Raw genomic sequence first — 26,696 nt, 5'->3', positions numbered from 1 at the left:
ATCGGAGGGGACCAATCCAAAGTGACCCGTGACTTGTTAAACAGGAAAAACTCATCGGATTTGCAACACGCAACACGGCACCAGCCAAGCTCCATCCAGGCTCTAACAGGCACTTTCTGGGTACTTGCCGGGTGATCATTAATCAAAGGCCTGCAACCTGGGATTCTCTTTCAGTACTGGGTCAATGAATTTCTTGGATGAAACGTAAAGACATCTGTTTTTCTCCAGATGGTCGGGCTCTAATCCCCCTAGGCACTAGACCTTCCGTTCCTGTGCTTCTTATGTGAGTTGAAGTGAAGTTTAGCTTCTATTAGACTCACTGAAGAACCAGCAGAAACATGGTTTTGGCCAATCCAAAATTGGGACAGTATTGTTGCCTTCTAAGTCTTTAATATGCCCAATTCGTAATATGTTGAAAATATGTTGAAAACACCCACTTATTAATTGTGTGATATGGCATTTATAATTACACCACAGCGAAAACATAATTTATACTGGGCACATGTACTGCTATCAAAAAAAGAAACACTTTTTTAACTTGGATTTTGTTTCTCAAGCTTACATTATCAATTCTGAAGACATAGATTGATCTTTGTAGCAAAATCTTTAGGATTTGGAGTAGGAGTCATGGGACTCACTATGAGTTGGGTGGTATTCCAGTGATAAATCTGCTGTTACTACCACTTGGTAAGGCAGAATTGCAGCCGGATTACAAGTAGGGATGCCCGAGTTAATCCCTGTTTTTTTAGAGTCTTTTGGACTCTACAGGGCATTTCGGTGGATTTACCGCTGGCAGAATTACCGCAGCAGTAATTCTGACTAATTTTGCCGATGTTCAGCAGAAAGTGGAAGGATTTACACCTAGTATGACACTGGGGGGAAATCCACCCCACTCCAGGGCCATACTCGTCGTATGGCAGAGTGGAAAAAGTAGCAGCAATTCAGTTATTGCCAATTTTGTCCTGCACTGCCATGCTTGTGGTGATCCCCAAATCTACATTTGACACTAACAGGGTAATTCATAGAAATTCGCACAAAAGTGGCGCACGCGGCTGGCGCACAGCGTGCCCGTGCGAATGTCTGCGGCAGCCGCGTGCGCTAAAATCGATTTCCGCGCACAGCGTATTCATGGATTTTCGCATCCAAAACCAGCCGTGGCGCAGCGACCCTGCAGCAGCGACAGTTAAGCCCCCAAGAACGCCCTCGCACAAGGAAAAGCCTTCAAAATCCCCAAATAATCGTAAAGGGCTGCGCTAACCCTAGACAAGTTCACAGGGCTGGAAAACAGCAAACGCCAAGCGGGGAACGTGTATTTCAGTGGTTCGCGGGAAGTTCCACATGCGATTGTCCTGTGTACGTGTGCATCAGGGGTGCGTGGGAAGTAACACACGCAAAAGCAGCAGGGTACGTGTATTTCAGGGGTGCGCGGGAAGTATCACACGCGATTCCATCAGGGTACGTGTATTCCAGGGGTGCGCGGGAAGCATCACACGCAAAAACAGCAGGGTACGTGTATCTCAGGGGTGTGGGGGAAGTATCACACGCAATTCCATCATGGTACGTGTATTCCAGGGGTGTGCGGGAAGTATCACACGCAATTCCAGCAGGGTACGTGTATTCCAGGGGTGTGCGGGAAGTATCACACGCAAAAGTAGCAGGATACGTGTATCTTGTTGTTTGCGCGCACTTTTATGCTGCGCGGGTCGACGTACGCCTGCTTCATGCTGGCGTACGTGTTTCAGGATTGGACCATTTATTTTTCGGCACGTCGTAGGAGAACGTGTGAATCTTCCCGCCCACCCCAGGAATACACGTAGCACGCTCTCCCAGGCCCAGTCGGGAGTAAATATTCCCGCCCACCCCTGGAATACACGTACCCCACTCTCACAGGCCAATCGCGTGTGGAACCTCCCGCGCACCCTGTAGTACACGTACCCAGGCCAATCGCGTGTGGAACTTCCCGCGCACCCCGTAGTACACGTACCCAGGCCAATCGCGTGTGGAACTTCCCGCGCACCCCGAAGTACACGTACCCAGGCAAATCGCACGGCTGGGGGCTGGGGGTGATGGGAGACATGAGTGGGGGCCTGATGGAGGCTGCCCCTGGTGGCTGGGGGGTGAGAGTGCAGGGGGACATGTGTGGGAGCCTGGTGGAGCCTGCCCCTGCACTGCTGGGGGGTGGGGGTGATGGGAGACATGAGTGGGGGCCTGGTGGAGGCTGCCCCTGGTGGCTGGGGGGTGGGGGTGGTGGTAGACATGTGTGGGAGCCTGGTGGAGGTTGCCCCTGCACTGCTGGGGGGTGGCGGTGTTGGGAGACATGAGTGGGGGCCTGGTGGAGGCTGCCCCTGCACTGCTGGGGGGTGGGGGTGCAGGGGGACATGGATGGGAGCCTGGTGGAGGCTGCCCCTGCACTGCTGGGGGGTGGGAGTGATGGGAGACATGAGTGGGGGCCTGATGGAGGCTGCCCCTGGTGGCTGGGGGGTGGGGGTGCAGGGGGACATGTGTGGGAGCCTGGTGGAGCCTGCCCCTGCACTGCTGGGGGGTGGGGGTGATGGGAGACATGAGTGGGGGCCTGGTGGAGGCTGCCCCTGGTGGCTGGGGGGTGGGGGTGGTGGTAGACATGTGTGGGAGCCTGGTGGAGGTTGCCCCTGCACTGCTGGGGGGTGGCGGTGATGGGAGACATGAGTGGGGGCCTGGTGGAGTCTGCCCCTGCACTGCTGGGGGGTGGGGGTGCAGGGGGACATGGGTGGGAGCCTGGTGGAGGCTGCCCCTGCACTGCTGGGGGGTGGGGGTGATGGGAGACATGAGTGGGGGCCTGGTGGAGGCTGCCCCTGGTGGCTGGGGGGTGGGGGTGCAGGGAGACATGTGTGGGAGCCTGGTGGAGGCTGCCCCTGCACTGCTGGGGGGTGGAGGTGAGGGAGACATGAGTGGGGGCCTGGTGGAGGCTGCCCCTGCACTGCTGGGGGGTGGGGGTGCAGGGGGACATGGGTGGGAGCCTGGTGGAGGCTGCCCCTGCACTGCTGGGGTGTGGGGGTGATGGGGGACATGAGTGGGGGCCTGGTGGAGTCTGCCCCTGCACTGCTGGGGGGTGGGGGTGCAGGGGGACATGGGTGGGAGCCTGGTGGAGGCTGCCCCTGCACTGCTGGGGGGTGGGGTGATGGGAGACATGTGTGGGGGCCTGATGGAGGCTGCCCCTGGTGGCTGGGGGGTGGGGGTGCAGGGGGACATGTGTGGGAGCCTGGTGGAGCCTGCCCCTGCACTGCTGGGGGTGGGGGTGATGGGAGACAAGAGTGGGGGCCTGGTGGAGGCTGCCCCTGGTGGCTGGGGGGTGGGGGTGGTGGTAGACATGTGTGGGAGCCTGGTGGAGGTTGCCCCTGCACTGCTGGGGGGTGGCGGTGATGGGAGACATGAGTGGGGGCCTGGTGGTGTCTGCCCCTGCACTGCTGGGGGGTGGGGGTGCAGGGGGACATGGGTGGGAGCCTGGTGGAGGCTGCCCCTGCACTGCTGGGGGGTGGGGGTGATGGGAGACATGAGTGGGGGCCTGGTGGAGGCTGCCCCTGGTGGCTGGGGGGTGGGGGTGCAGGGAGACATGTGTGGGAGCCTGGTGGAGGCTGCCCCTGCACTGCTGGGGGGGGTGATGGGAGACATGAGTGGGGGCCTGGTGGAGGCTGCCCCTGGTGGCTGGGGGGTGGGGGTGGTGGTAGACATGGGTGGGGGCCTGGTGGAGGCTGCCCCTGGTGGCTGGGGGGTGGGGGTGGTGGTAGACATGGGTGGGGGCCTGGTGGAGGCTGCCCCTGCACTGCTGGGGGGTGGGGGTGATGGGAGACATGAGTGGGGGCCTGGCGGAGGCTGCACCCGGTGGCTGGGGGGTGGGGGTGGTGGTAGACATGTGTGGGAGCCTGGTGGAGGCTGCCCCTGCACTGCTGGGGGGTGGGCGTGATGGGAGACATGAGTGGGGGCCTGGTGGAGGCTGCCCCTGCACTGCTGGGGGGTGGGGGTGCAGGGGGACATGTGTGGGAGCCTGGTGGAGGCTGCCCCTGCACTTCTGGGGGTGGGGTGGTGGTAGACATGGGTGGGGGCCTGGTGGAGGCTGCCGCTGCACTGCTGGGGGGTGGGGGTGATGGGTGACATGAGTGGGGGCCTGGTGGAGGCTGCTCCTGGTGGCTGGGGGTGGGGGTGGTGGTAGACATTGGTGGGGGGGCCTTTTGGAGGCTGCCCCTGCACTGCTGGGGGGTGGGAGTGATGGGAGACATGAGTGGGGCCTGGTGGAGGCTGCCCCTGCACTGCTGGGGGGTGGGGGGGATGGGAGACATGAGTGGGGGCCTAGTGGAGGCTGCTCCTGGTGGCTGGGGGGTGGGGGTGCAGGGGGACATGTGTGGGAGCCTGGTGGAGGCTGCCCCTGCACTGCTGGGGGGTGGGGGTGATGGGAGACATGGGTGGGGGCCTGGTGGAGGCTGCCCCGGGTGGCTGGAGGGTGGGGGTGATGGGAGACATGAGTGGGGGCTTGGTGGAGGTTGCCCCTAGTGGCTGGGGGGTGGGGGTGGTGGTAGACATGGGTGGGCGCCTGGTGGAGGCTGCCCCTGGTGGCTGGGGGGTGGGGGTGGTGGTAGACATGGGTGGGGGCCTGGTGGAGGCTGCCCCTGGTGGCTGGGGGGTGGAGGTGGTTGTAGACATGAGTGGGGGCCTGGTGGAGGCTGGCCCTGCACTGCTGGGGGGTGGGGGTGATGGGAGACATGAGTGGGGGCCTGGTGGAGGCTGCCCCTGCACTGCTGGGGGGTGGGGATGATGGGAGACATGAGTGGGGGCCTGGTGGAGGCTGCCCCTGGTGGCTGGGGGGTGGGGGTGGTGGTAGACATGGGTGGGAGCCTGGTGGAGGCTGCCCCTGGTGGCTGGGGGGTGGGCGTGGTGGTAGACATGGGTGGGAGCCTGGTGGAGGCTGTCCCTGCACTGCTGGGGGGTGGGGGTGATAGGAGACATGGGTTGGACATGAGTGGGGGCCTGGTGGAGGCTGCCCCTGCACTGCTGGGGGGTGGGGGTGGTGGTAAACATGGGTGGGGGCCTGGTGGAGGCTGCCCCTGCACTGCTGGGGGGTGGGGGTGATGGGAGACATGAGTGGGGGCCTGGTGGAGGCTTCCCCTGGTGGCTGGGGGGTGGGGGTGGTGGTAGACATGGGTGGGGGCCTGGTGGAGGCTGTCCCTGGAGGTTGGGCGGTGGGGGTGCAGGGAGACATGGGTGGGGGCCTGGTGGAGGCTGCCCCTGCACTGCTGGGGGGTGGGGGTGATGGTAGACATGAGTGGGGGCCTGGTGGAGGCTGTCCCTGGTGGTTGGGCGGTGGGGGTGCAGGGGGACATGTGTGGGAGCCTGGTGGAGGCTGCCCCTGCACTGCTGAGGGGTGGGGGTGGAGGGAGACATGAGTTGGACATGATTGGGGGCCTGGTGGAGTCTGCCCCTGCACTGCTGGGGGGTGTGGGTGATGGGAGACATGAGTGGGGGCCTGGTGGAGGCTGCCCCTGCACTGCTGGGGGGTGGGGGTGATGGGAGACATGGGTGGGGGCCTGGTGGAGGCTGCCCCTGGAGGGTGGGGGGTGGGGGTGGTGGTAGACATGGGTGGGGGCCTGGTGGAGTCTGCCCCTGCACTGCTGGGGGGGGTGCAGGGAGACATGAGTGGGGGCCTGGTGGAGGCTGCCCCTGCACTGCTGGGGGGTGGGGGTGATGGGAGACATGAGTTGGGGCCTGGTGGTGGCTGCCCCTGGTGGCTGGGGGTGGGGGTGGTAGACATGGGTGGGGGCCTGGTGGAGGCTGCCCCTGCACTGCTGGGGGGTGGGGGTGATGGGAGACATGAGTGGGGGCCTGGTGGAGGCTGCTCCTGGTGGCTGGGGAGTGGGGGTGGTGGTAGACATGGGTGGGGGCCTGGTGGAGGCTGCTCCTGCACTGCTGGGGGGTGGGGGTGATGGGAGAAATGAGTGGGGCCCTGGTGGAGGCTGCCCCTGCACTGCTGGCGGGTGGGGGTGATGGGAGACATGAGTGGGGGCCTGGTGGAGGCTGCCCCTGGTGGCTGGGGGGTGGGGGTGGTGGTAGACATGGGTGGGGGGCTGGTGGAGGCTGCCCCTGGTGGCTGGGGGGTGGGGGTGATGGGAGACATGAGTGGGGGCCTGGTGGAGGCTGCCCCTGCACTGCTGGGGGGTGGGGGTGATGGGAGACATGAGTGGGGGCCTGGTGGAGGCTGCCCCTGGTGGCTGGGGGGTGGGGGTGCAGGGGGACATGTGTGGGAGCCTGGTGGAGGCTGCCCCTGCACTGCTGGGGGTGATGGGAGACATGAGTGGGAGCCTGGTGGAGGCTGCCCCTGCACTGCTGGGGGGTGGGGGTGATGGGAGACATGAGTGGGGGCCTGGTGGAGGCTGCCCCTGGTGGCTGGGGCGTGGGGGTGGTGGTAGACATGGGTAGGGGCCTGGTGGAGGTTGCCCCTGGTGGCTGGGGGGTAGGGGTGGTGGTAGACATGGGTGGGGGCCTGGTGGAGGCTGCCCCTGGTGGCTAGGGGGTGGGGGTGGTGGTAGACATGGGTGGGGGCCTGGTGGAGGCTGCCCCTGCACTGCTGGGTGGTTGGGGTAATGGGAGACATGAGTGGGGGCCTGGTGGAGGCTGCCCCTGTTGGTGGGGGGTGGGGGTGGTGGTAGACATGGGTGAGGGCCTGGTGGAGGCTGCCCCTGCACTGCTGGGGGGTGTGGGTGATGGGAGACATGAGTGGGGGACTGGTGGAGGCTGCCCCCGGTGGCTGGGGGGTGGGGGTGGTGGTAGACATGGGTGGGGGCCTGGTGGAGGCTGCCCCTGGTGGCTGGGGGTGGGGGTGATGGGAGACATGAGTGGGGGCCTGGTGGAGGCTGCCCCTGCACTGCTGGGCGTTGGGGGTGATGGGAGACATGAGTGGGGGCCTGGTGGAGGCTGCCCCTGGTGGCTGCGGGTGGGGGTGATAGGAGACATGAGTGGGGGCCTGGTGGAGGCTGCCGCTGGTGGCTGGGGGGTGGGGGTGGTGGTAGACATGGGTGGGGGCCTGGTGGAGGCTGCCCCTGGTGGCTGGGGGGTGGGGTGATGGGAGACATGAGTGGGGGCCTGGTGGAGGCTGCCCCTGCACTGCTGGGGGGTGGGGGTGATGGGAGACATGGGTGGGGGCCTGGTGGAGGATGCCCCTGGGCTGTGGGGGTGGTGGTAGACATGGGTGGGGGCCTGGTGGAGGCTGCCCCTGGTGGCTGGGGGGTGGGGGTGATGGGAGACATGAGTGGGGGCCTGGTGGAGGCTGCCCCTGCACTGCTGGGGGGTGGGGGTGATGGGAGACATGGGTGGGGGCCTGGTGGAGGATGCCCCTGGGCTGTGGGGGTGGTGGTAGACATGGGTGGGGGCCTGGTGGAGGCTGCCCCTGCACTGCTGGGGGTTGGGGGTGATGGGAGACATGAGTGGGGGGCCTGGTGGAGGCTGCCCCTGGTGGCTGGGGGGTGGGGGTGCAGAGGGACATGTGTGGGAGCCTGGTGGAGGCTGCCCCTGCACTGCTGGGGGGTGGAGGTGCGGGAGACATGAGTGGGGGCCTGGTGGAGGCTGCCCCTGCACTGCTGGGGGGTGGGGGTGCAGGGGGACATGGGTGGGAGCCTGGTGGAGGCTGCCCCTGCACTGCTGTGGTGTGGGGGTGATGGGAGACATGAGTGGGGGCCTGGTGGAGGCTGCCTCTGCACTGCTGGTGGGTGGGGGTGATGGGAGACATGTGTTGGTGATCAGTAGTGCAAGGTGACCTGTGGGTTGGCTGGTGGGCATGTCCATGGTGGATGGGTTGCCTGTGGGACATGAGCAGGGGTGCAGGGTAGTACCGGTGTGGGCTGCCTGCAGAGGCGTGGAGGGTGTAGAGGGAACACCTGGGAGGACCCACATGGCCAAATCACGTGTAGCATTCCCCGGCACCACCGAAATACACGTACCCTGCTGAAATTGCGTGCCAATCTTCCTGCGCATCTCGGAATACACGTACCCAGGCCAATCGCGTGTGGAACTTCCCGCGCACCCCGAAGTACACGTACCCAGGCCAATTGCGTGTGGAACTTCACGCGCAACCCGAAGTACACCTACCCAGGCCAATCGCATGTGGAACTTCCCGCGCACCCCGTAGTAAACGTACCCAGGCTAATCGCGTGTAGAATTTCCTGCGCACCCCGAAGTACACGTACCCAGGCCAATCGCGTGTGAACTTCCCGCGCACCCAGGAACACGCGCACACGCTATTTTTCACACAGCGGGTGTCCGTGTTTGTTGGTGCCCCTTTGCACCTCATTTGTCCTAGAGGGCCACTGTATGGCCCATTCATCATGGCTGTATATGGGTGCTTTTTGTTAGCGCACATTTTGGTGCACATTTTTTTCAGTCGCAGGGGCGCTACCGCCTGCTTTCTTGTGGCGTACTTGTTTGGCCCTGTGCGCGTCTTTGACCGTGCGCTGGTTTGCCCTATTCGATTCCATGAATACGGGTTGTAGGCGAGCGTGTGGGCGTTCTGCGCACTTGCCTCCTGTACTTCCCCCGTGACGCCCATATTTTCACGCGTTGTTCCCCATTCCGAGTGTTAAGCCCCGTGTTCCGCCTACTTTTGTGATGTGCGCCGCGCTATGTGCGATTTCGCAGTGGCCGTGGCGCACGCTGTTGGATGACCTGTGCGCCGGCGTGCGCGGCACACATTTTTAGCGCACATCCAATGTTTTTCTCGCGCACGGACTTCCATGAATCGATGTGCGCTGGTTTCCCTGCGATTTTCGCACTTTTACTTTTACTGCGATTTGCACGTTTTGGCACCTCTGTGCGGGAATTATTTCCATCAATCGACCCTTTAATGGCAACATTTCGAGGTGGTGTGCAACAGAATACAGCTGCCTTGGCGTTTGCTCGTATTTTGGCATGTGCAGGTCAAAAACTATTCATCATTCAAAGTTTGTGGTGCGCTCCACATTGTTTGTATGGAATGGTGTCATATATTGTATAGAGAACGTGTTACATTGCATTTCACAGGCTCCATTTTTCTAGTTTGTGGTGTTCGGTAAAGAACATTATGTTTTAAAGCAGTAAAGTACCACACTTTGTGTTTATTTTGAAAAAAAGGACATCATATATAAACACAGCAAGGCAACATCTCAGCATTTTGCACTCTAATTCTGCCAGTCAACTGAAACCCCAGACACTCCACAAGATTATGCATTGTTAACCCCTACTCTGTGTCTATTCTCTTGTCTGACCCGTTGTAGTCTATCAAAAAGAGCTTGTTTCGTTTTTTTCCTCTTTATTTAGTATTATTATGCAAACAGATCCAACAATATCAAGGTGAGTATGACAAATAAAATAATCTAAACCTATTTCTCTTATCATAAATGCATAAGTACAATTAATAAATCAATTCTCTACCAACCCTCAGGACTCAAGATAAGACACAACACTCACAACAGAGACCACAGGACAACGGAAAACACCCCCCATTCCCTTAACATTTATCCATAATAACCAATAATAGACATAACTACACTCGCTGACCCATCAGTCGCCATATATCATTAAAACACCTCCATCTCTCTAAATAGTCACCCTCTCGTCTAAGTCTAATTGCTTGGAATTTTTTAAAATGAGAAGGCATATGTATATCTGTCAACCATTTTTCCAATTGTAGCCTTTTCCTAGTTTTGGTTGTCATCAACAAAGCTGTGTCAATCCAGAACAATGAGATACAAGCCTCCTTACATCTTCCCTCTCTTGAAAGCAAAAGGACCGCCTCCAGCATCCACGGAAAGGAAATATTCACCACAACATCAATTCTATCAATTTCTCTCCAATAATCCACCACCCTCTTGCAATTCCATAGCATATGCACTAAGGAGCCCTTCATGTGTTGACAACCCCAACAACGATCATTGTTTAAAAGACCCAATGCACACATTTTCTCAGGTGTCCAATAGATGCAACCTAAAATTTGCTGATGAATATAGCACAGTTTCAAATCCATTTTGGTGTTCAGTGCTACCCTCCATATGTTTTCCCACTCTTCCAGTTGGTCATCTCTTCCCAACTCTGATGACCATTTAAGACGCAACTTCTCCCAGGCCTCTCTCATACAATCATCAATTGGCATAAGCTTAATATTCGTTGATACCCTACGAGAAGGAGCTTCAAACCAACTACATATGTTAGGTCTATTGGTCAAGGGACCATTCAACATTTGTCGTCGTTCAATCATTAAATTCTTTAATGAGTTATACCTTCCCCATTACCTTTTGCCCAGACCATATCTCTCAACCAGTTCCCTAAAAGGAACCATATTCGCATCCCGCCATATATCCTTAATTATCAAAATGCCCCTATTCACTCAGCTTCTCCAGTATAAACATTTGTTGTCAATTTGCAACCAAATTCAGCCAAATAGATGCCACTTCATACATAAACACGTCTTGTTCATCTCCTACAATCCATTCCATCAAAGCGGATCTAGTTACAACTACAGATTCCAATTTTATTTTAGGATTAGGCAATCTAAAGGAATATAAACATTCTAAAGAGCACGGTCTAAATGTTTCTTTTTCCATTGCGAGCGAGAACGGTTCTGACCCCTTTCCTGCCCTGAAATAATAAAAAGCCTTCTTGAGCAGAAATCCTCTATAATATTTTTCCAGCACTGGATACCCAAAACCCCTGTCTCTGACTTGCCGAGTCACAACGCGTGGTATTTTTGGTCTTTTACCAGATCCCCATAAAAAAATCCATAAATATTTTATCAATCTGTTTAAGCCCTTTTTTGGTAAATCTTACAGGGAGTGATTGTATGTAATAAATAACCTTAGGTAGAAGCATCATTTTTATAGCATTCACTTTGGCCCAAAGGCTCAAAACAAAACGTTCCCACCTACGTATATCTCTTAAGAGTCTCAGCTAATTTATCTATATTAAAATCCATCATCTTTTAATAGCCCTCAGCAGATACATTCCTAAATACTTTACATAAGTGTTTGCCCATTGACAATTCCAATCCAACAAACCCCTACCCACTGGATTCACATTCAGAGGGAAAACAATTTTTTTCTCCCAATTGACTTTATATCCAGACAAGGCATCCACCTCAACAAACTTTTCAATAGATTTCCCCCCCTCCTCTGGATTAGACAATACAATAGTTAGACCATCCGCGTATGCCAGGACCTTTACCTCTCTATCTCCAACACCCCAACCCTGCAGACCTGTTTCCTGTTTTATGAAGGCTAATAATGGCTCCAAGGCTAAGTTAAACAAAAAGGACGAAAGCGGACACCCCTGCCTGGTCCCTCTAAACAATTGAAATGCTTGTGACAACACATTAACCGAGGTTTACTTAAAATGTCTTATTTTAAGGCCCCAATCGCACTGGGTCTATTTCCTCATTTAGTGCTATCTTTTGCTGGATTTAGTATTAGGGTAATAACTGCTTCCCGCATAAATGGGCAAAGTACCCCTCCCGAGAGAAACTGGTTAAATAGCTTGCATAACTCTGGTGCTAAAATGGAATTAAATGATCTAAAAAAACTCTACCGGCAGCCCATCAATACCTGGAGACTTGCCCAAATTAAGTTTATTGATTGCCTTACTCACCTCAAGCGCGGTAATCGGAGCATCTAGAGCCTCTCTCCCTTCTTCAGACAAACTTGGGATTTCTATTTTAGCTAAAACGTTAGCTAAGTCCCTTTCCTACGTAACTAACTCGTCTGAATAAAGAGAGGCATAAAACACCCTGAAGCACTCAAAAATATCTTTCCTTTTAAACTTAATTTCTCCCTCCCCATTCTCAATCGTTTGAATATATGACCTCTTAGTTACATTTTTCAGTTGATTAGCCAATATATGTCCTCCTTGTTCACCTCCTTCCCAAAACCTTTGTTTCACATAAATTAAGCCTTTATTTACTTGGTCCTGTGTTAAGACGGATTTCTGACTCTGTCCGGGAGGGGCAGAGGTTCAGAAGGCCAGCCCAATTTCTTGGAACAGGGTAACCTCTGGACAAGCCAGACCAATCAGGGTAGCGATTGCGGCGGTCAAGACTAGGTCTCAAGAGGGGTGAGGGTGACTGAAAGCCCGTAATGAGCACACACAGCAAGGACACTTACAGATTACTCCAAACAGGTGTTATATTAAAAATATAGACACATTTATTACAAGGCCTTTGCAACAATGACCGTAGTGAGAAATCACAATAAAACTCAAGTAAACCAACACATACCAAACCAATACAATATATATACAAATACAAAACGAAACTAACGCGTTAGATGCACGAAATGTGTAGACCACCTAGATGGGGAGGAAAACAGGCAGTGCGAGTAATAATCAGACCCAGTCCGCCTTCAGAGGCACCTAACTAAAAGGAAGTCCAAGCCCTACGAAGAGTGGAGCCTTGTGCTCAAAAGTACCTGCACACGCTGGTGCCAACGGGCAAAAAGGGGTGTCTCTTCGAGGGAATCAGGCAGTTTAGTTCGGTGAACAAATGAAGATGAACAGAGCTCCGCGACTCAAGCGCAGCCTCCACTGTGGGCAGAAGCAGAGCGCGAGTACGGAAAGGCGTGCTGTTAGACACAGCAGGGAAAAGCTATGGGCTCCTGCAGGAGGACGACCAGTTCCTAGCGATGCTACTCACCGGTCCCCGATGCAAGCAGACCCAGGCTTCTCCGCGTCCGTTTCAGTGCTGGCAGGTTCAGATAGGAGCAGGGGACGTCTCGTCGTTGTGTAGATTCCGCAGCAGCAGAAGTTCAGTTGGGGACGTCCCAAACGCAGTAAACCCACACAGTTTGTTACCACAGAAGGGCAACAGAGCGGCCGTGTGTATTCCAGCCAAATGTACACTCCTCACTTCAGACCTGGGAATGCCAAGTGTACGAATCGTGTGAGAGTGACAAGGACTCGTAATACAACACAACCTGACGGCGGTTACAGAGCAAGACTCCTGGGTAGGCTGGTCAGTCTGCTGGATGGCCCAGAGATCCTTCCGAAGGCTTACTTGCAGGAGATGGTGAAGATGCCGAGAATAGTTGTTCCCACTATTCCAAGGGTCGAAGTACCAGTACAGGCCTTCTCGCTCGATCCGAAGTAGAAAGGGTTTCACAAAGCGACAACAGTGCAGAGGAGCAGTCCTTTAGCGGGTCACCAGCGATTCCTTGGTTCAGCCTTGTGGTTGCAGGATACTTGGCTCCTGTATCCCTTTGTTCGTGAGAACTCAGGAGATCGACATGGTAGTGGTGTTTCCAGCCTCCTCTTATCCACAGTTCCCTTCGCGCTAAAACGGAGAGGACCCAATGGGAGATCTGTCCACAAAACACTCACACCATACGTGGACCTATCACGGACCACGGTGGTCCCAGGCATTCATACCACACTAGACTCTCCGGCACCCAGGATGTGTATTGGGACCAGACATCCCAGCCCACATCCTGGAGGCACACACAAGGCCTGTAGAAGCCTGCGAAAGCATCTGTGTTTCGCGGGAAAGTACATGCCCAAATAAGGAAGGCCCCGGGTCGGCTCGACCTGGGGAAGGTGAAGGGGGCAAGCCGGTCAGGGGACAGGACAAAGCCTCGTGGTCTGGCCATTTTGGGAGCCAGGCCACCATTTTGGGCTAAGCGCGAGAAAGCGCGCTTAAAACGCCAAAAGGAGCTCAAAAACACAAGAAACGATCGCTGCCACCAGTCCTGTCTGTGATTTGCTTGCACCGATCATTTACAATGCAAAAAGAGTATCTAGGGCCTGTAGAAGACTAGAGTCCCAAGAGAGCAGTAATTTAGCTTACAGGGCCCTCTTGTGTCATGTTGCACGAAAGCTGCAACATGATAAAGAAACTACGGAAAACAACGTTTCCCGGTACTGACTGTCTTAAGGGCAAGTCAGTTTCCCCGTAAGAATGGAGCGAAAGCCCAGAGGAGTGCGGCAGAAGGCTGCACTTCTCTGGCAAAGTCTAGATCCTGGTGAAAACAACAGCAAAAAGTTTAGGGGTTGCCACATGGAAGGAAAATTACCCACAATTAATAAATCTTTCCTAACATCCTGCATTTCCACTTTAAGTTTCTCTCGAGTCCTATCCAGCTTCATCGTATCTTTCTTGTTCTTTGGTAATGCATACTGTTTCTTTAAAACCCCTAATTCCATCTTCACATTTTTTACCTTTTCTACACCTGTTTTACTTACCCTCGAGGTACAAGAAATCAACTCCACCACTACAGATGCTTTAAAAGCATCCCATACCATAAGGCTATCAGACGAGCCTGTGTTTTCCGTGAAGTAATTATCTATAAAGATTCTGATTGCCTCATATGCCTTCTCCTCATTTAGAATGAAAGTTTTAGGCTGCAATTTAATACCAACAGATCTATCTCTGTCCCGCTTTAATTCCAATGCAACTAGAGAATGGTCCGACAAGCAACGCTCTCCCATTGTAACCTCTAATTCCTCAACGAGTCTATCCAAGGTTAAAATGTAATCGATTCTTGAGTAAGAATCATGAACTGCAAAGTAATACGAAAATTCTCTGTCCCTAGAGTGCAATGTTCTCCATGAGTCTATTAGATTGACTGTTTCTGTGAAAACCTGAAAATCTACATTCCGAAGATCTATCTTGCTATTTAATACACAATTAAAATCCCCACCAAGTATATTATCTTCACCCTTCATATGCCTCAAACATTTGGTTAAATCCTCAAAAAATGTAGTCCCATGAGAACATGGACCATAATTTGAACCAAGAGTAAATAGCCTTCCCTCATATCTCACATCCTCCATAATAATGCGACCTTCCTCATCCATGTGCACATTCTCAATTCCTATACCTAATTTTCTGCGAATTAGACTTCCAACCCCTCTTGATTTCCCTGAATAGCAGTTCAGTAGAACTTTCATAAATTTAACATTATTGAAAATATTATCTGATTGTTCTGTCAAGTGTGTTTCTTGTAAAAGAATGATATCCGCCTTCTCCCTTCGCAGCCTTGCCAATACTTTCTTCCTCTTTTAGGACAATTCAGTCCTTTCACATTCCATGTGACTATTTTCAAAGTTCTCATTATGAGCTAATAAAGAAAATAAGTCTCAGAGTACCCCTCCGTCCTCATCAATCAAACCTCGGAAATGGTCTAAAACTGTATAGTGAGCCCCCCTTCCTTCCCCCAAACATAAACTCGATGAAACAAACACCACACAAAAACACACAAACATTTAGATTGGAAATTGCCCATACATGTATGGACCACTGAAAAATAATAGTATTTACAAAATTCATTCAAATTCGAACTGCAATCCCAGAACCCCGTGCCAAAATATCTTGCTAATTTATCAACTATCCCCCAATGTATTCTAAAATCTAACTTCCTCCTATCTGCCTTACATGAAATAAGCCTTATCCACTAATCCCTATTACTTCACATTACTAACCTAACAATTAATTACCACAATGAGTTCCATATTGACTCCGCCACCTATATTATATACCTCATAGTAATCCTATCAAACCTCACAACTCCTTCAATTCCTGAAGAACAAAAAAAAAGAAAACCACCCAACTCCATAAACATATACAAGATACTCAATACAATTGCTCAGAACCCTCCTGACACAAACTCTCCAGCATCTATGTACTAAAACTAATTATTCAGACCTTCAGCATAAACTCCAACCACATACATCTAAGATCGGCCAAACTCTACAAGGGAGACACATCTACATCAGACCCTTCCAATAGCAGGGGGATATTATTAGACTGTTCCCATAAGGCTAAGTTCTCGTACAACCTGTGTATAGCGACAAATAAACTAAAAATAACAGTTTTATTTAAACTTACCCTCCCCAAACATACCCACCCTTGACGCATAATACCCTGGATCAGCTCAACTCCAATACAACCTCAAAGCCCAAACAACCCTGCCTCTCTCCGACCACCCTAGACGAAATTCTTGCCTCTGACCCCCCTTACCCTCCATGGACCAACCAAATGTAACCATAACATCTCAAGCCTCTCTCTATGAAAAGGAGAGACATATTGTTTTGAGTGGTGGCGCCCCAAATTTCCACCCAAATTATTCGGATTTCTAAAATGAGGGTAATCCACAAGTTTTCCCCTTTCGAGCATCCAGCCCGCAGTACAGTATTTTAATGATGGTGTCCAAATCATCTAAGCTAGCTGCGTCGTTACTTGGCCCCTAACGAAGGTTGAGGCACCAGAGTTATATCCGAAATCTAGCCATACACCAGAGGGTCTTGAGTCAGGAGAAGAGCCAAGTGCAATAAAAACTCACTTGTCTCCTTTGTCTACAACCATCCTGTATCATAAAGCCTAAAATTAAACACGAATTTGGAACCAAAGCCAATAACTCTCAGGATGCATTGCTTCCATTATCCGCTGAATATATTGCAGCCATCAGTCTCCATTCCCCGGCAGTCTCAGCAACTCCATAAATGCCATGGGATTTCCTCGCTCCACATTTTCAGGAAAGACAGCCACCCTGATGTTGTTTCTTCTAGAGATGTTTTCTTGCTCGGACAATTTAAGCATCATTTTTCATTTTGCGCCTCCAGAATTCTTATTTTATCGCATAATTTCAGTCTTCTCATCTGCAGTAGACACCTTCAAAGTGAGGTCTGTATATCTCTCTTCAGCATTAATCAACTTGGTTTTTATCTCTGCTATGTACAGAGTCACTTTTGTGAGATGTTCTGGAAGCTTGTCATCACTCTTCTCAGTGTCATCTCCTCCCTTCTGTCGTTTGGCTAGTTGAGAGGTTTCTTCCAAGCCAGGTTCAACCATGTTATTCGAGGATATTAGTTATTAGTCAGGGCACAGGAGCACATCCTCTCTGCTGCCATCTCTAAGGTTGGCAGTTCCGGAATCAAAGAGCTTGTTTCTAATCATTAGTCACCAAATTCACTGAACATTTACAAAACTCTCTTAAAGCCTCTCATTTTGATGCATAATTCATTAAAAAGCATAATCAAATGTGGGGAGCAAGGTAGGTAGCAGAGCACTGAAGTATGTGAATGTGATAAAGCTTTTTTGGAAGTGACTGTTTCTAATATGGTACTGAATAAACCATAGAATTTTAGTATGAAATGGGCATGCATATGTCCTTTTGTTCTTGGCTGATACTATCGCTCTTGAGAAAAATTTCACAGACACTTTTTTTTCCTTGACAGACGCTTGGAAACAATGGCATCACCAATAGGTAATGGAATGTTTGTAATTACGCAATACATTCCAGCTGGAAATGCGTACCTTCCAGAACAAAATGCACAAATGGGCCAGACACCTGGATTTCTTCAGAGATTCCTAAAGGGGGAACCGAAGGCCCTTGGGGTAAGTTCTGTTTTCGGAAAATGAGTTACTTTCTCAAAAACATAAATAAGGGAGTATTGTAGATGGTGGAACGTGTGATGTTCTACATTTTACATGTGGAAAATAAAAGATTTGCAGACATGTTAACCACCATATGTAGAATGGTATTGAAAAAAACTGAATTATGTTAATTACATAATGTAGGTAATGTCCACAGTCAAATACTTTGCCTCCATTGCCAATTTGTGTGTTCCAGGTTTACATTGGTCATATGCTAAAATTGTGAAAGCCCCTCTAATGGAAATACACAAGACTTAATAACCTGTTCTCTCAGGTTTTATGCCCACTCAGGAGGGTCTAGAGTGCCCTTTCAGCTCTCTATCTCTGCTGTGCCACAGGAGAACTATTAATTTGCATATCAGTCTGTTCCCTCCAAGAAGGACAGTTCAGCACTAAAATGCCAGGTTATTCTCCTCAGAACAAGAGTTCCAACAAAAACCACAGGCACGTGTTTCTACACAATTGGGCATACTCAGCACACAAGATATAGCATCTCTCTGAACACAGAAAACAACTGGTCCACATGTGGATTACACATATTAATTTAAAGTGACGCCCACATGTTCAAACATTTTCCAGAAGTATGAGAACCCATTTATTGACAACCGATAAGCTCATTAACCTGTTCTGTATGACGGTGCCCATACAATCATGTTTTAGCTTGGTGACATTGCAGAGGAGAAATACCCATTTGCATATCGGTCTGCTCTCACCCACAAGGACAGTCCAGCCCTTAATGATCAGATTCCTTGTCAGAGATTCTGAAAGGGGGAACGAAAGCCTAAGGGGGTATGTACTACATTCTGATCTCAGAAAATGGGTTGCTCCCTCGGAAATATGAGCACAGAATAATGTAGATTCTTGTCTATGCTTTATGTATTCAAGCACTAATATGTACCACATCCTGCAGGCAATTAATACTGTAGAATACACTTTTTGCCACAAAATGTTCATCCCTACCTCCTGTTAAATAGTAGACAGGAGTCAGTAATTCAGGTTAAATCAAAGAAGGGGTTTATTCAGGTTTTACCACCGAATTTGCAGCTTTTCTAACTCATATGACAAATAATGCAAAGTAAATAGGCTTCTCACTGGCACTGTGCATTCAGAACAAAATTGCAGCTTTTGGAACTTAAATAACCAATAATGCAAAGTAAATAGGCTTCTCGCTGGCACTGTGCATTTAGAATCAAAGTAAAGAAAGGTCGCGCCTCCGATTTTCCTTCTTTAAATCAGAGTTCAAGTGTCCAGGGGAAGAAAGGTATAAATCTTGGCGAGGAACAAAACAAACTTCAAGTGTTCATTGTCGGCTTTTCAGTCCTGCACCTCACTTGCACTGGCCATATCACGGAACATTCCCCTTTTTGCTGCCGGCTTTTCCTCGTGAGCCGTGTTTGAACAAAGAAGGAAAATAAAGAAAACAAAACCACGACCGTTCCTCCCAGACGGCGTTGTGCTCTCGCAATTAGAGCTCTGCTCGTAAAATGTCACAGGAGTTCCAAGAGCACACTTTCCTTGCCGTCTTTGTCTTCGCTGTGGTTCTCCGGATCCCTGGTTTGAATGTGCGGCTGTAGGGGCTTCCTCGGGCCCAGGGATAGATTGACTTAGTATGCCCACTCAAATCCACTGACGTCCGGGCTCCACTCCTCTGCGCCTGCACTCGGCTCCTAGATGAAAGAATCGGGAGAGCTAATGAGTTCCACGTGGCTGTTTTTAACCGCACCTCCCCTCTACCCTCTTCACCTTCAGGTGTGCGCAATTCCTTCCACCTTTCCCCAGTCAGCCCCTCCCTTTCCCTCTCCACCTCCCGAGGCATTGGTTTTTCTGCTTCTTTGTTTTTATCATGGCTCAGTGCAACTTCCATATCCCGTACTTTGCCCACCTCGTATCTCTTCCTGCCACGGCTATAGGGAAAAGGGAACCTTTCCTTCCTGGTATGCAACCCCCTTTAATTCATTTTTGGTTTAAAAGGAATATATTTGTGCTGACCCAGAGGCATTATGGGAGATGTAGTCCGTGGTCCGACATCCCCTGTTGGAAAACTCTTGTAATTCCTACCAGTGACATATTGACCTTTCTTGTGTTTTGATTAGTGGGAGTCACTGTTCTTGATGACTCAGGATTACTCGACTTAACTCCCTGGTTGGAGTTTCCTTGTGGTTTTTCTGTTTCTCCTGGCCATTGCCGGCCAACCCCACGGGCACCGGGGTTTCCAGCCTCACATACTCCCCTCAAAGGATCACGCCGATTGGGCGGATCCAAAGAGCGAGAGAGGTAGTCCGCCACCAACTAGTACTTTCCAGGCTTATGTACAGTTTCAAAATTGTAAGGTTGCAACGTGAGGAACCACCGCAAACCTCTATGATTAGAATCTTTTTGAGTAGCTAGCCAACGTAGAGGTGCCTGGTCTGTGAATATGGTGAACTTCCTTCCGAGTAGGTAGCAGCGTAAGGACTCCACCGCCCATTTAACAGCAAGACACTCCTTTTCCAGAGTTGAATAGGGCAATTCATGCTGTAGCAGTTTCCTGCTAATAAAGGCGATGGGACATAGGTTATTCTCGGTTCCTTGCGACAAAGCAGCCCCCAGACCGCAACCTGATGCATCTGCTTGTAAATAGAAGTGTTGGGAAAAATCAGGGCAGTGTAGAACTGGTCTGTTAGCAATCATGCCAACCAGGGCATTACAGGCTTTGATGACGTCCTCCTTGATTTCCAGTGGTTTATTAGCTTTTAGGGCGTCTGTTAGTGGAGCCGCAATGGTGGAGAAATGAGATATGAATCTCCGGTAATATCACACAAACCCTAAAAATGCCCTTATTCCCTTCCGGGTGGTTGGTATTTGTAGCTGTTGTAATGCTTGGACCTTATCTACTAAGGGGGTTATGACCCCGCCACCTACTGAGTAACCCAAGTACTTGGTGGTCTTGGCTGCTAGTTTGGATTTTTTTGGATTTATATGAAGGCCCGCTTTTCCCAAGGTTGTCACTATCCTTTTCAGATGTACTAGATGCTCTTCCCAGGATGTGCTGAATATGACTATATTGTCCAGATACGCTGCAGCGTATTTTTCATGTGGTTTAAGTAACTGGTCCATTAGTGCTTGGAAGGTAGCTGGCGTCCCGTGTAGCCCAAAGGGTAACACTGTGAACTGGAAGAGACCCTGAGGAGTGGCAAATGCTGTTTTTTCTTGGTCATTTGGATGTAATGGAATTTGCCAGTACCCTTTTGTTAAGTCCAATGTGCTTGGATACGCTGTTACCCCTAATTTCTCTAATAACTCATCTATTCTGGGCATGGGATACGCCTCATAGTGAGATATGGCATTTAGTTGCCTGAAATCCATGCAGAATCTGGAGGTTCCATCTGGTTTGGGCACTAAAACTATCGGGGAGCACCAGGCGCTTTTAGATGGTAAAATGACCCCCAGTTTCAACATTTCATTTATTTCTTGATTCATGTCTTCTCTTTTTGCCTCGGGTATACGAAAAGGACGGAGTCGTACAATCTTTCCTGGTTCTGTGTTAATGTGGTGTGACACCATCTTAGTTCGCCCGGGAAGTCCTGAGAAAACACTTGAAACTGGTTGCAGATGGTTGAATAATTCAGTGATTTGTTCTTGATTCAGCTTATCTCCTACCACTACATCCTGTAAACCGCTCTGAACCATGGGAACCATTTGTTCCGTTACCGATAGTTCTGACTGGGTGCTACATAAAATCGGAGGGGTCGTTTCCTTCCACAATTTAAGCAGGTTCACATGATAGTTCTGTTGCTTCACTTGTCTGTCTGGCTGTTCCATTCATAATTTACAGGACCTAAAACCTTTGTGATCTTATATGGACCCTTTCATTGAGCCAACATCTTATTGGAGCTGGTAGGTAGTAATACCAGCACTTTGTCCCCAGCTTTAAAGGTGCGTAATCTGGTCCCTTGATCATAATATTTCTCCTGCTGCAATTGTGTTCTTCCTAACTTCTCTTGGGCCAGGTCCCGCAGGCGTCCCAGGTGTTCTTGTAGATTATTAACATAATCCGATAAATTGGTCTCCTCCTGGGATTCCCATGTTTTCCTTAACACCCTTAGGATGGACCTAGGTTGTCTCCCAAACCAGAGTTCGAATGGTGAAAACCCTGTAGAGGATTGTGGGGTGTCGCGCAAGATCATTAAGACCCAAGGTAAAGTTCTGTCCCAGCCCAACCCGGTAGGGCTGGTGGCTCTTCGTAACATTTGTTTTATTGTCTGATTGTACCTCTCCACCAGACCATCCGTCTGAGGGTGATACACTGAAGTCTTGTTGTGGGTTATTCCCAAGGTCTTGCATACCTCTTTCATTACTACCGACATAAAGTTACTCCCTTGATCTGTCACTATTTCTTGGGGTATTTCCACTCTTGAGAAATAGGGAAGCAGGACATCGCATAATTGTTTCGCTGAGGTACCTCTTAAAGGAAAAGCTTCTGGATACCTGGTGGCATAATCAACCACTACCAATTGTACTTATATCCCTGACTGCTTGGTTCAAGAGGTCCCACAATGTCCATCCCTATTCTTTGGAACGGTTCTCTGATGATGGGCATTCTCTGTAATGGGGCCCTGGGCGGTATATGGGTGCTGGTCTTTTGACAGGTAGAACATTCTTGGCAATATTTAGCCACCTCTGCATATATTCCTGGCCAATAGTAATTCTGGAGTAATCTCTTAAGTGTCATGTTCTCCGCCAAATGTCCCCCCGTGTTGTGATCATGTGCTAGCTGCACCAAATTCGGGCGGTAAGATTGGGGTACCAATAACTGCTCCTGTTCTGTGTGGTCAGCCCTTCTAGTAATCCGGTAATAGAGGCCCTGTTTTTCCTTAAAATATGGCGTGGAACCTCTGTTAGGGTTCCCTTCCTGTGCTTGTTCTCTCGCTCTTTTGAGTGAGTCATCGTTCTCTGTTTCAGTGCGGAAGGAGGGAATATGATCTTCCACTCTCCAGTCTATCAGGGCTATGTCATGGGCCTCTGCCCTCGACTATGCCTTGATTTCCCTCTTCTGAGCACGGGACAACTGTTCTCTTTTTGGATATTCTCTTATTTCAGACTCAGCATGAGGAGCTTCCTGTATCCATTTTTCAAAACTTGGGAAATTCTGTGCCTATTAGAACTGGTGCTGGAAGGGAGGGTATTACCGCCGCTTTTATAGGTATCATGTCCCTCTTTTTCCCCAAGATGATGTCATGTGTGGGATACTCTTTCACATCCCCGTGCACACATTTCACTGCTATGTTTCTCTCCTGGAATTTCTCTGAACTGCTCACAAGTGGCTGGATCGCTGGCTGTCTGCTTCCGCTGTCCAGCATGGCTTGTGCAGGGTGGCCATCTACAGTGACTTCTATCATATAGGGTAATCTCTTCCTTCTGTATTCTTGTGATTGAAGGGTTCCGATTTCCATGGGTTCTGATTTTGCTTTTTTGGAACAGAACCTTGCGATGTGACCCCATTCTCCACATTCGAAACACTGTGGGCCTGCAATTTTTTGGATGCCACCACCTACTACTGGCCGGAGTTCTGGTCTGGTTCTAGGCTCCACTGGGAGTGTACAGTAGGGCCCCTGGCACTGGGTTGTAGCCTCACCAAGTGGTTTCGCCGGAGGTATTGTAAAAGATCTGGGCGTTCCTGCTTTATGGTAAGCGGTGGCCACATCTATGGCCTCAGGCAGGGTTAAGTGGTGATGCTGTCTTACCCATCTTTGGATTGGACTGGGTAAGGCCTCCACAAACTGTTCCAACATGATTTTGTCTCTGATTTGTCCTACTGTAGCGGTGCTGGGCTGCAGCCATTTCTCGGCTAAATCTTGTATCCTGTGGAACAGCTGTCTTGGGCTTTCTCCGGGCTTTCATCGGGTCTCTCTGTATTTAATCCTGTAGGATTCTTCATCCATTCCAAGTCTTTCGAGGATTGTTTTCTTAAGCTTGGCATACGGGGTATCGCCTGTGGGGTTGGCAGCTTGGTAGGCCCCTTGCATGACTCCCGTTAGTAAAGGGGCCAAAAAGAATGCCCATCTCTCTTGTGGCCATTGTGCTGCTCTTGCAATACGCTCAAAGTTAACAAAGAAAAAGCTTGGGTCATCCCCGTTTTGGTATTTTTGCAGAATAGTAGGCGGTATAGCCGGTTGTGTCCTGGTTGCGGCTACAGCCTCCCCCAGGATCCTTAGCGCCTCTCTTCCTTGGTCCTGTGCCGTGCTCTATACTTTTATGGTTTGCTGCAATGCCTGGCAATCAGCTTGTGCCTGGTGGCCTTGCACTTGAATCAGCTGCTGTAGTTGTTGTTGCCCTACTGCCAAGGTTTTTATTACTGCTTCCATGATGGATGTGGTAGTAAGGCGTTACCGTGAATCCCACCGCTGCCACCACTGTTAAATAGCAGGCAGGAGTCAGTAACTCAGGTTAAATCAAAGAAGGGGTTTATTCAGGTTTTACGACCGAATTTGCAGCTTTTCTAACTCATATGACAAATAATGCAAAGTAAATAGGCTTCTCGCTGGCACTGTGCATTTAGAATCAAAGTAAAGAAAGGTCCTGCCTCCGATTTGCCTTCTTTAAATCAGAGTTCAAGTGTCCAGGGGAAGAAAGGTATAAATCTTGGCGAGGAACAAAACAAACTTCAAGTGTTCATTGTCGGCTTTTCAGTCCTGCACCTCACTTGCACTGGCCATATCACGGAACATTCCCCTTTTTGCTGCCGGCTTTTCCTCGTGAGCCGCGTTTGAACAAAGAAGGAAAATAAAGAAAACAAAACCACGACCGTTCCTCCCAGACGGTGTTGTGCTCTCGCAATTAGAGCTCTGCTCGTAAAATGTCACAGGAGTTCCAAGAGCACTCTTTCCTTGCCGTCTTTATCTTTGCTGTGGTTGTCCGGATCCCTGGTTTGAATGTGCGGCTGTAGGGGCTTCCTCGGTCCCAGGGATAGATTGATCTAGTATGCCCACTCGAATCCACTTACGTCCGGGCTCCACTCCTCTGCGCCTGCACTCGGCTCCTAGATGAAAGAATTGGGAGAGCTAATGAGTTCCAGGTGGCTGTTTTTAACCGCACCTCCCCTCCACCCTCTTCACCTTCATGTGTGCGCAATTCCTTCCACCTTTCCCCAGTCAGCCCCTCCCTTTCCCTCTCCACCTCCCGAGGCGTTGGTTTTTCTGCTTCTTTGTTTTTATCATGGCTCAGTGCAACTTCCATATCCCGTACTTTGCCCACCTCGTATCTCTTCCTACCACGGCTATAGGGAAAAGGGAACCTTTCCTTCCTGGTATGCAACCCCCTTTTATTCATTTTTGGTTTAAAAGGAATATATTTGTGCTGACCCAGAGGCATTATGGGAGATGTAGTCTGTGGTCCGACATCCCCTGTTGGAAAACTTCTTGTAATTCCTACCAGTGACATATTGACCTTTCTTGTGTTTTTATTAGTGGGAGTCACTGTTCTTGGTGACTCAGGATTACTCGACTTAACTCCCTGGTTGGAGTTTCCTTGTGGTTTTTCTGTTTCTCCTGGCCATTGCCGGCCAACCCCACGGGCACTGGGGTTTCCAGCCTCACACCTCCACACACATCACCACAAGTTACAGCATCCAAAGCAAGGGCCTCTATGGGAAAACTGCTGGGAGGCACACTATTTTCCATAAAACCTCATGGGCATGCATCATCCATGTGTGCACCGCACATGAATATATGGAACTCCTCACTTTCCACTTCACACTCACCTACACCCAAACAGCTTTCTTCCACCTGATAACTCAAAACCTGCAAAGCCTTTATTGAGGAAATGACAGACCTCACCACAATAGCATCCATCAACAATGCAACTAACCTTTTTCACAGAGATCTTATCCTGCATGGAGCTGTTGGGATGAATATCCAAAGTCCCAAACGCAAGAGAAAATAAAAGTTAAGGAAGTACCTAGAACAAGAGACAGGAGCCACACAGAAGGCTAGACACCTAGCCAATATGCAAAACACACAGGCCTTAGGCGAAGCAGACAAAGGGATAGATACATTTCTGAGTACCTCCCATGATGAAATGTAGACAGCAACACACACGCGTACACTTGGAACATAGCGCACGTAGAATAATGGCAAAGACGACACGCAGTAGAGCATTAGGCGGGAACACACACAAGTAAGCAGGATAAAGACACAGTATGTACTCCAAACAGCAATAAGAGCTTTTGTTAGAAATTCTGAAGGTAGTAATCACAAAAACATAATATAAGCACATCTGACATTCATTAGTTGTATAACATATAGAGTAGGCCTCGTGGCAAAAGCAGCTTCATAGGCTATTAAGAATTTATACGCCCCATAAATACATGGATTATTCCACACAGCAAAACGCATCCAGCTTGGTTCATCTTAGAGAGACACACACATACAAGGTCAGTGCACTCGGACAGGGTGAAAAGCCGCGCTGCGATTTGTCAGAACAGAGGCGCAGCTCATTCCTCAGGCTTCAAACGGGAAAGCAGTGATTCAATCAAATATTGTAATTTGAGCAGACCTCATGAGGGAAGATGTAAGAGCTCCATACGGAATGTCTAGGAGTAGGAGGTGCAGCACGTTCTGAGGCGGGGAACAAGTGAAAGACATAACAATGTGCCTACCCAAGAAGGCCACAGCCCGGTGATAACGATGTAATGAGCAGATGTGTGCACAAGACAAAGTTGATCAGGGGAAAGCACACACACTGCCCTCTGTAGGAAAACATCCACCAAGGATTGGGATCACGAATACCGAGCAACATGAGCACCCCAACCAAGAAAGAGATGGGCATTCATGATTACAGAAGAGTGTAGTTCATTAAGTGAAATATTATGGAATATAATAAGGAATACATAAGACACCCTGACACACATTAAATTATATGTGTCCGTAAGTATTAGGTCCACTCATGCTCACTCACACATAAATACACAATTTAGATGTGCACATGGTCCCAAAGCAAAAGATCAGACGCACATCATATGAGGTCATGCAGAGGAGGAGGGTTGAGAAGGGCCACATGTTTCCAATGGAAAGTTGCATTATTAACTGTCAGTTGAACAGTCACAATGGTGGGAACGGTAAATTGTTGTCAACCTTTGGGTCCTATGAGAAAGGATGTGAAGTATTCTTTTTGTTACCACACTGTTCACACCTCACAAAGTTATTGGTCAATTTTGGTAGAAGCAACCAACCCAGCAACATTCGAGACGGAACAACCCATGATCAACTTAGTTATATGTTGTAACATGCCAACCAACAAATAATAATAAAAGAAA

General features: G+C 50.4%; 1 protein-coding gene across 2 annotated transcripts in view; it reads left to right on the top strand.

The window, feature by feature from the left end:
- Positions 1 to 26,696, top strand: part of LOC138497708 (membrane-spanning 4-domains subfamily A member 15-like) — a 770,802-nt gene that overhangs the window by 306,186 nt on the left and 437,920 nt on the right. For both annotated transcript variants that reach the window (XM_069621333.1, XM_069621334.1), the window contains exon 3: positions 17,206 to 17,365. In XM_069621333.1, coding sequence (XP_069477434.1) covers positions 17,219 to 17,365 — 147 coding nt within the window. In that variant the 5' untranslated portion in view covers positions 17,206 to 17,218. The remainder of the gene's footprint in view (positions 1 to 17,205; positions 17,366 to 26,696) is intronic.

Source organism: Ambystoma mexicanum, chromosome 5q, assembly GCF_040938575.1.
Source record: "Ambystoma mexicanum isolate Mex_15411 chromosome 5q, UKY_AmexF1_1, whole genome shotgun sequence".
NCBI classification, from domain to species: domain Eukaryota; kingdom Metazoa; phylum Chordata; class Amphibia; order Caudata; family Ambystomatidae; genus Ambystoma; species Ambystoma mexicanum.
The sequence above is the reverse complement of the archived record's forward strand: the minus strand, read 5'-3'. Positions and strand labels throughout refer to the sequence as shown.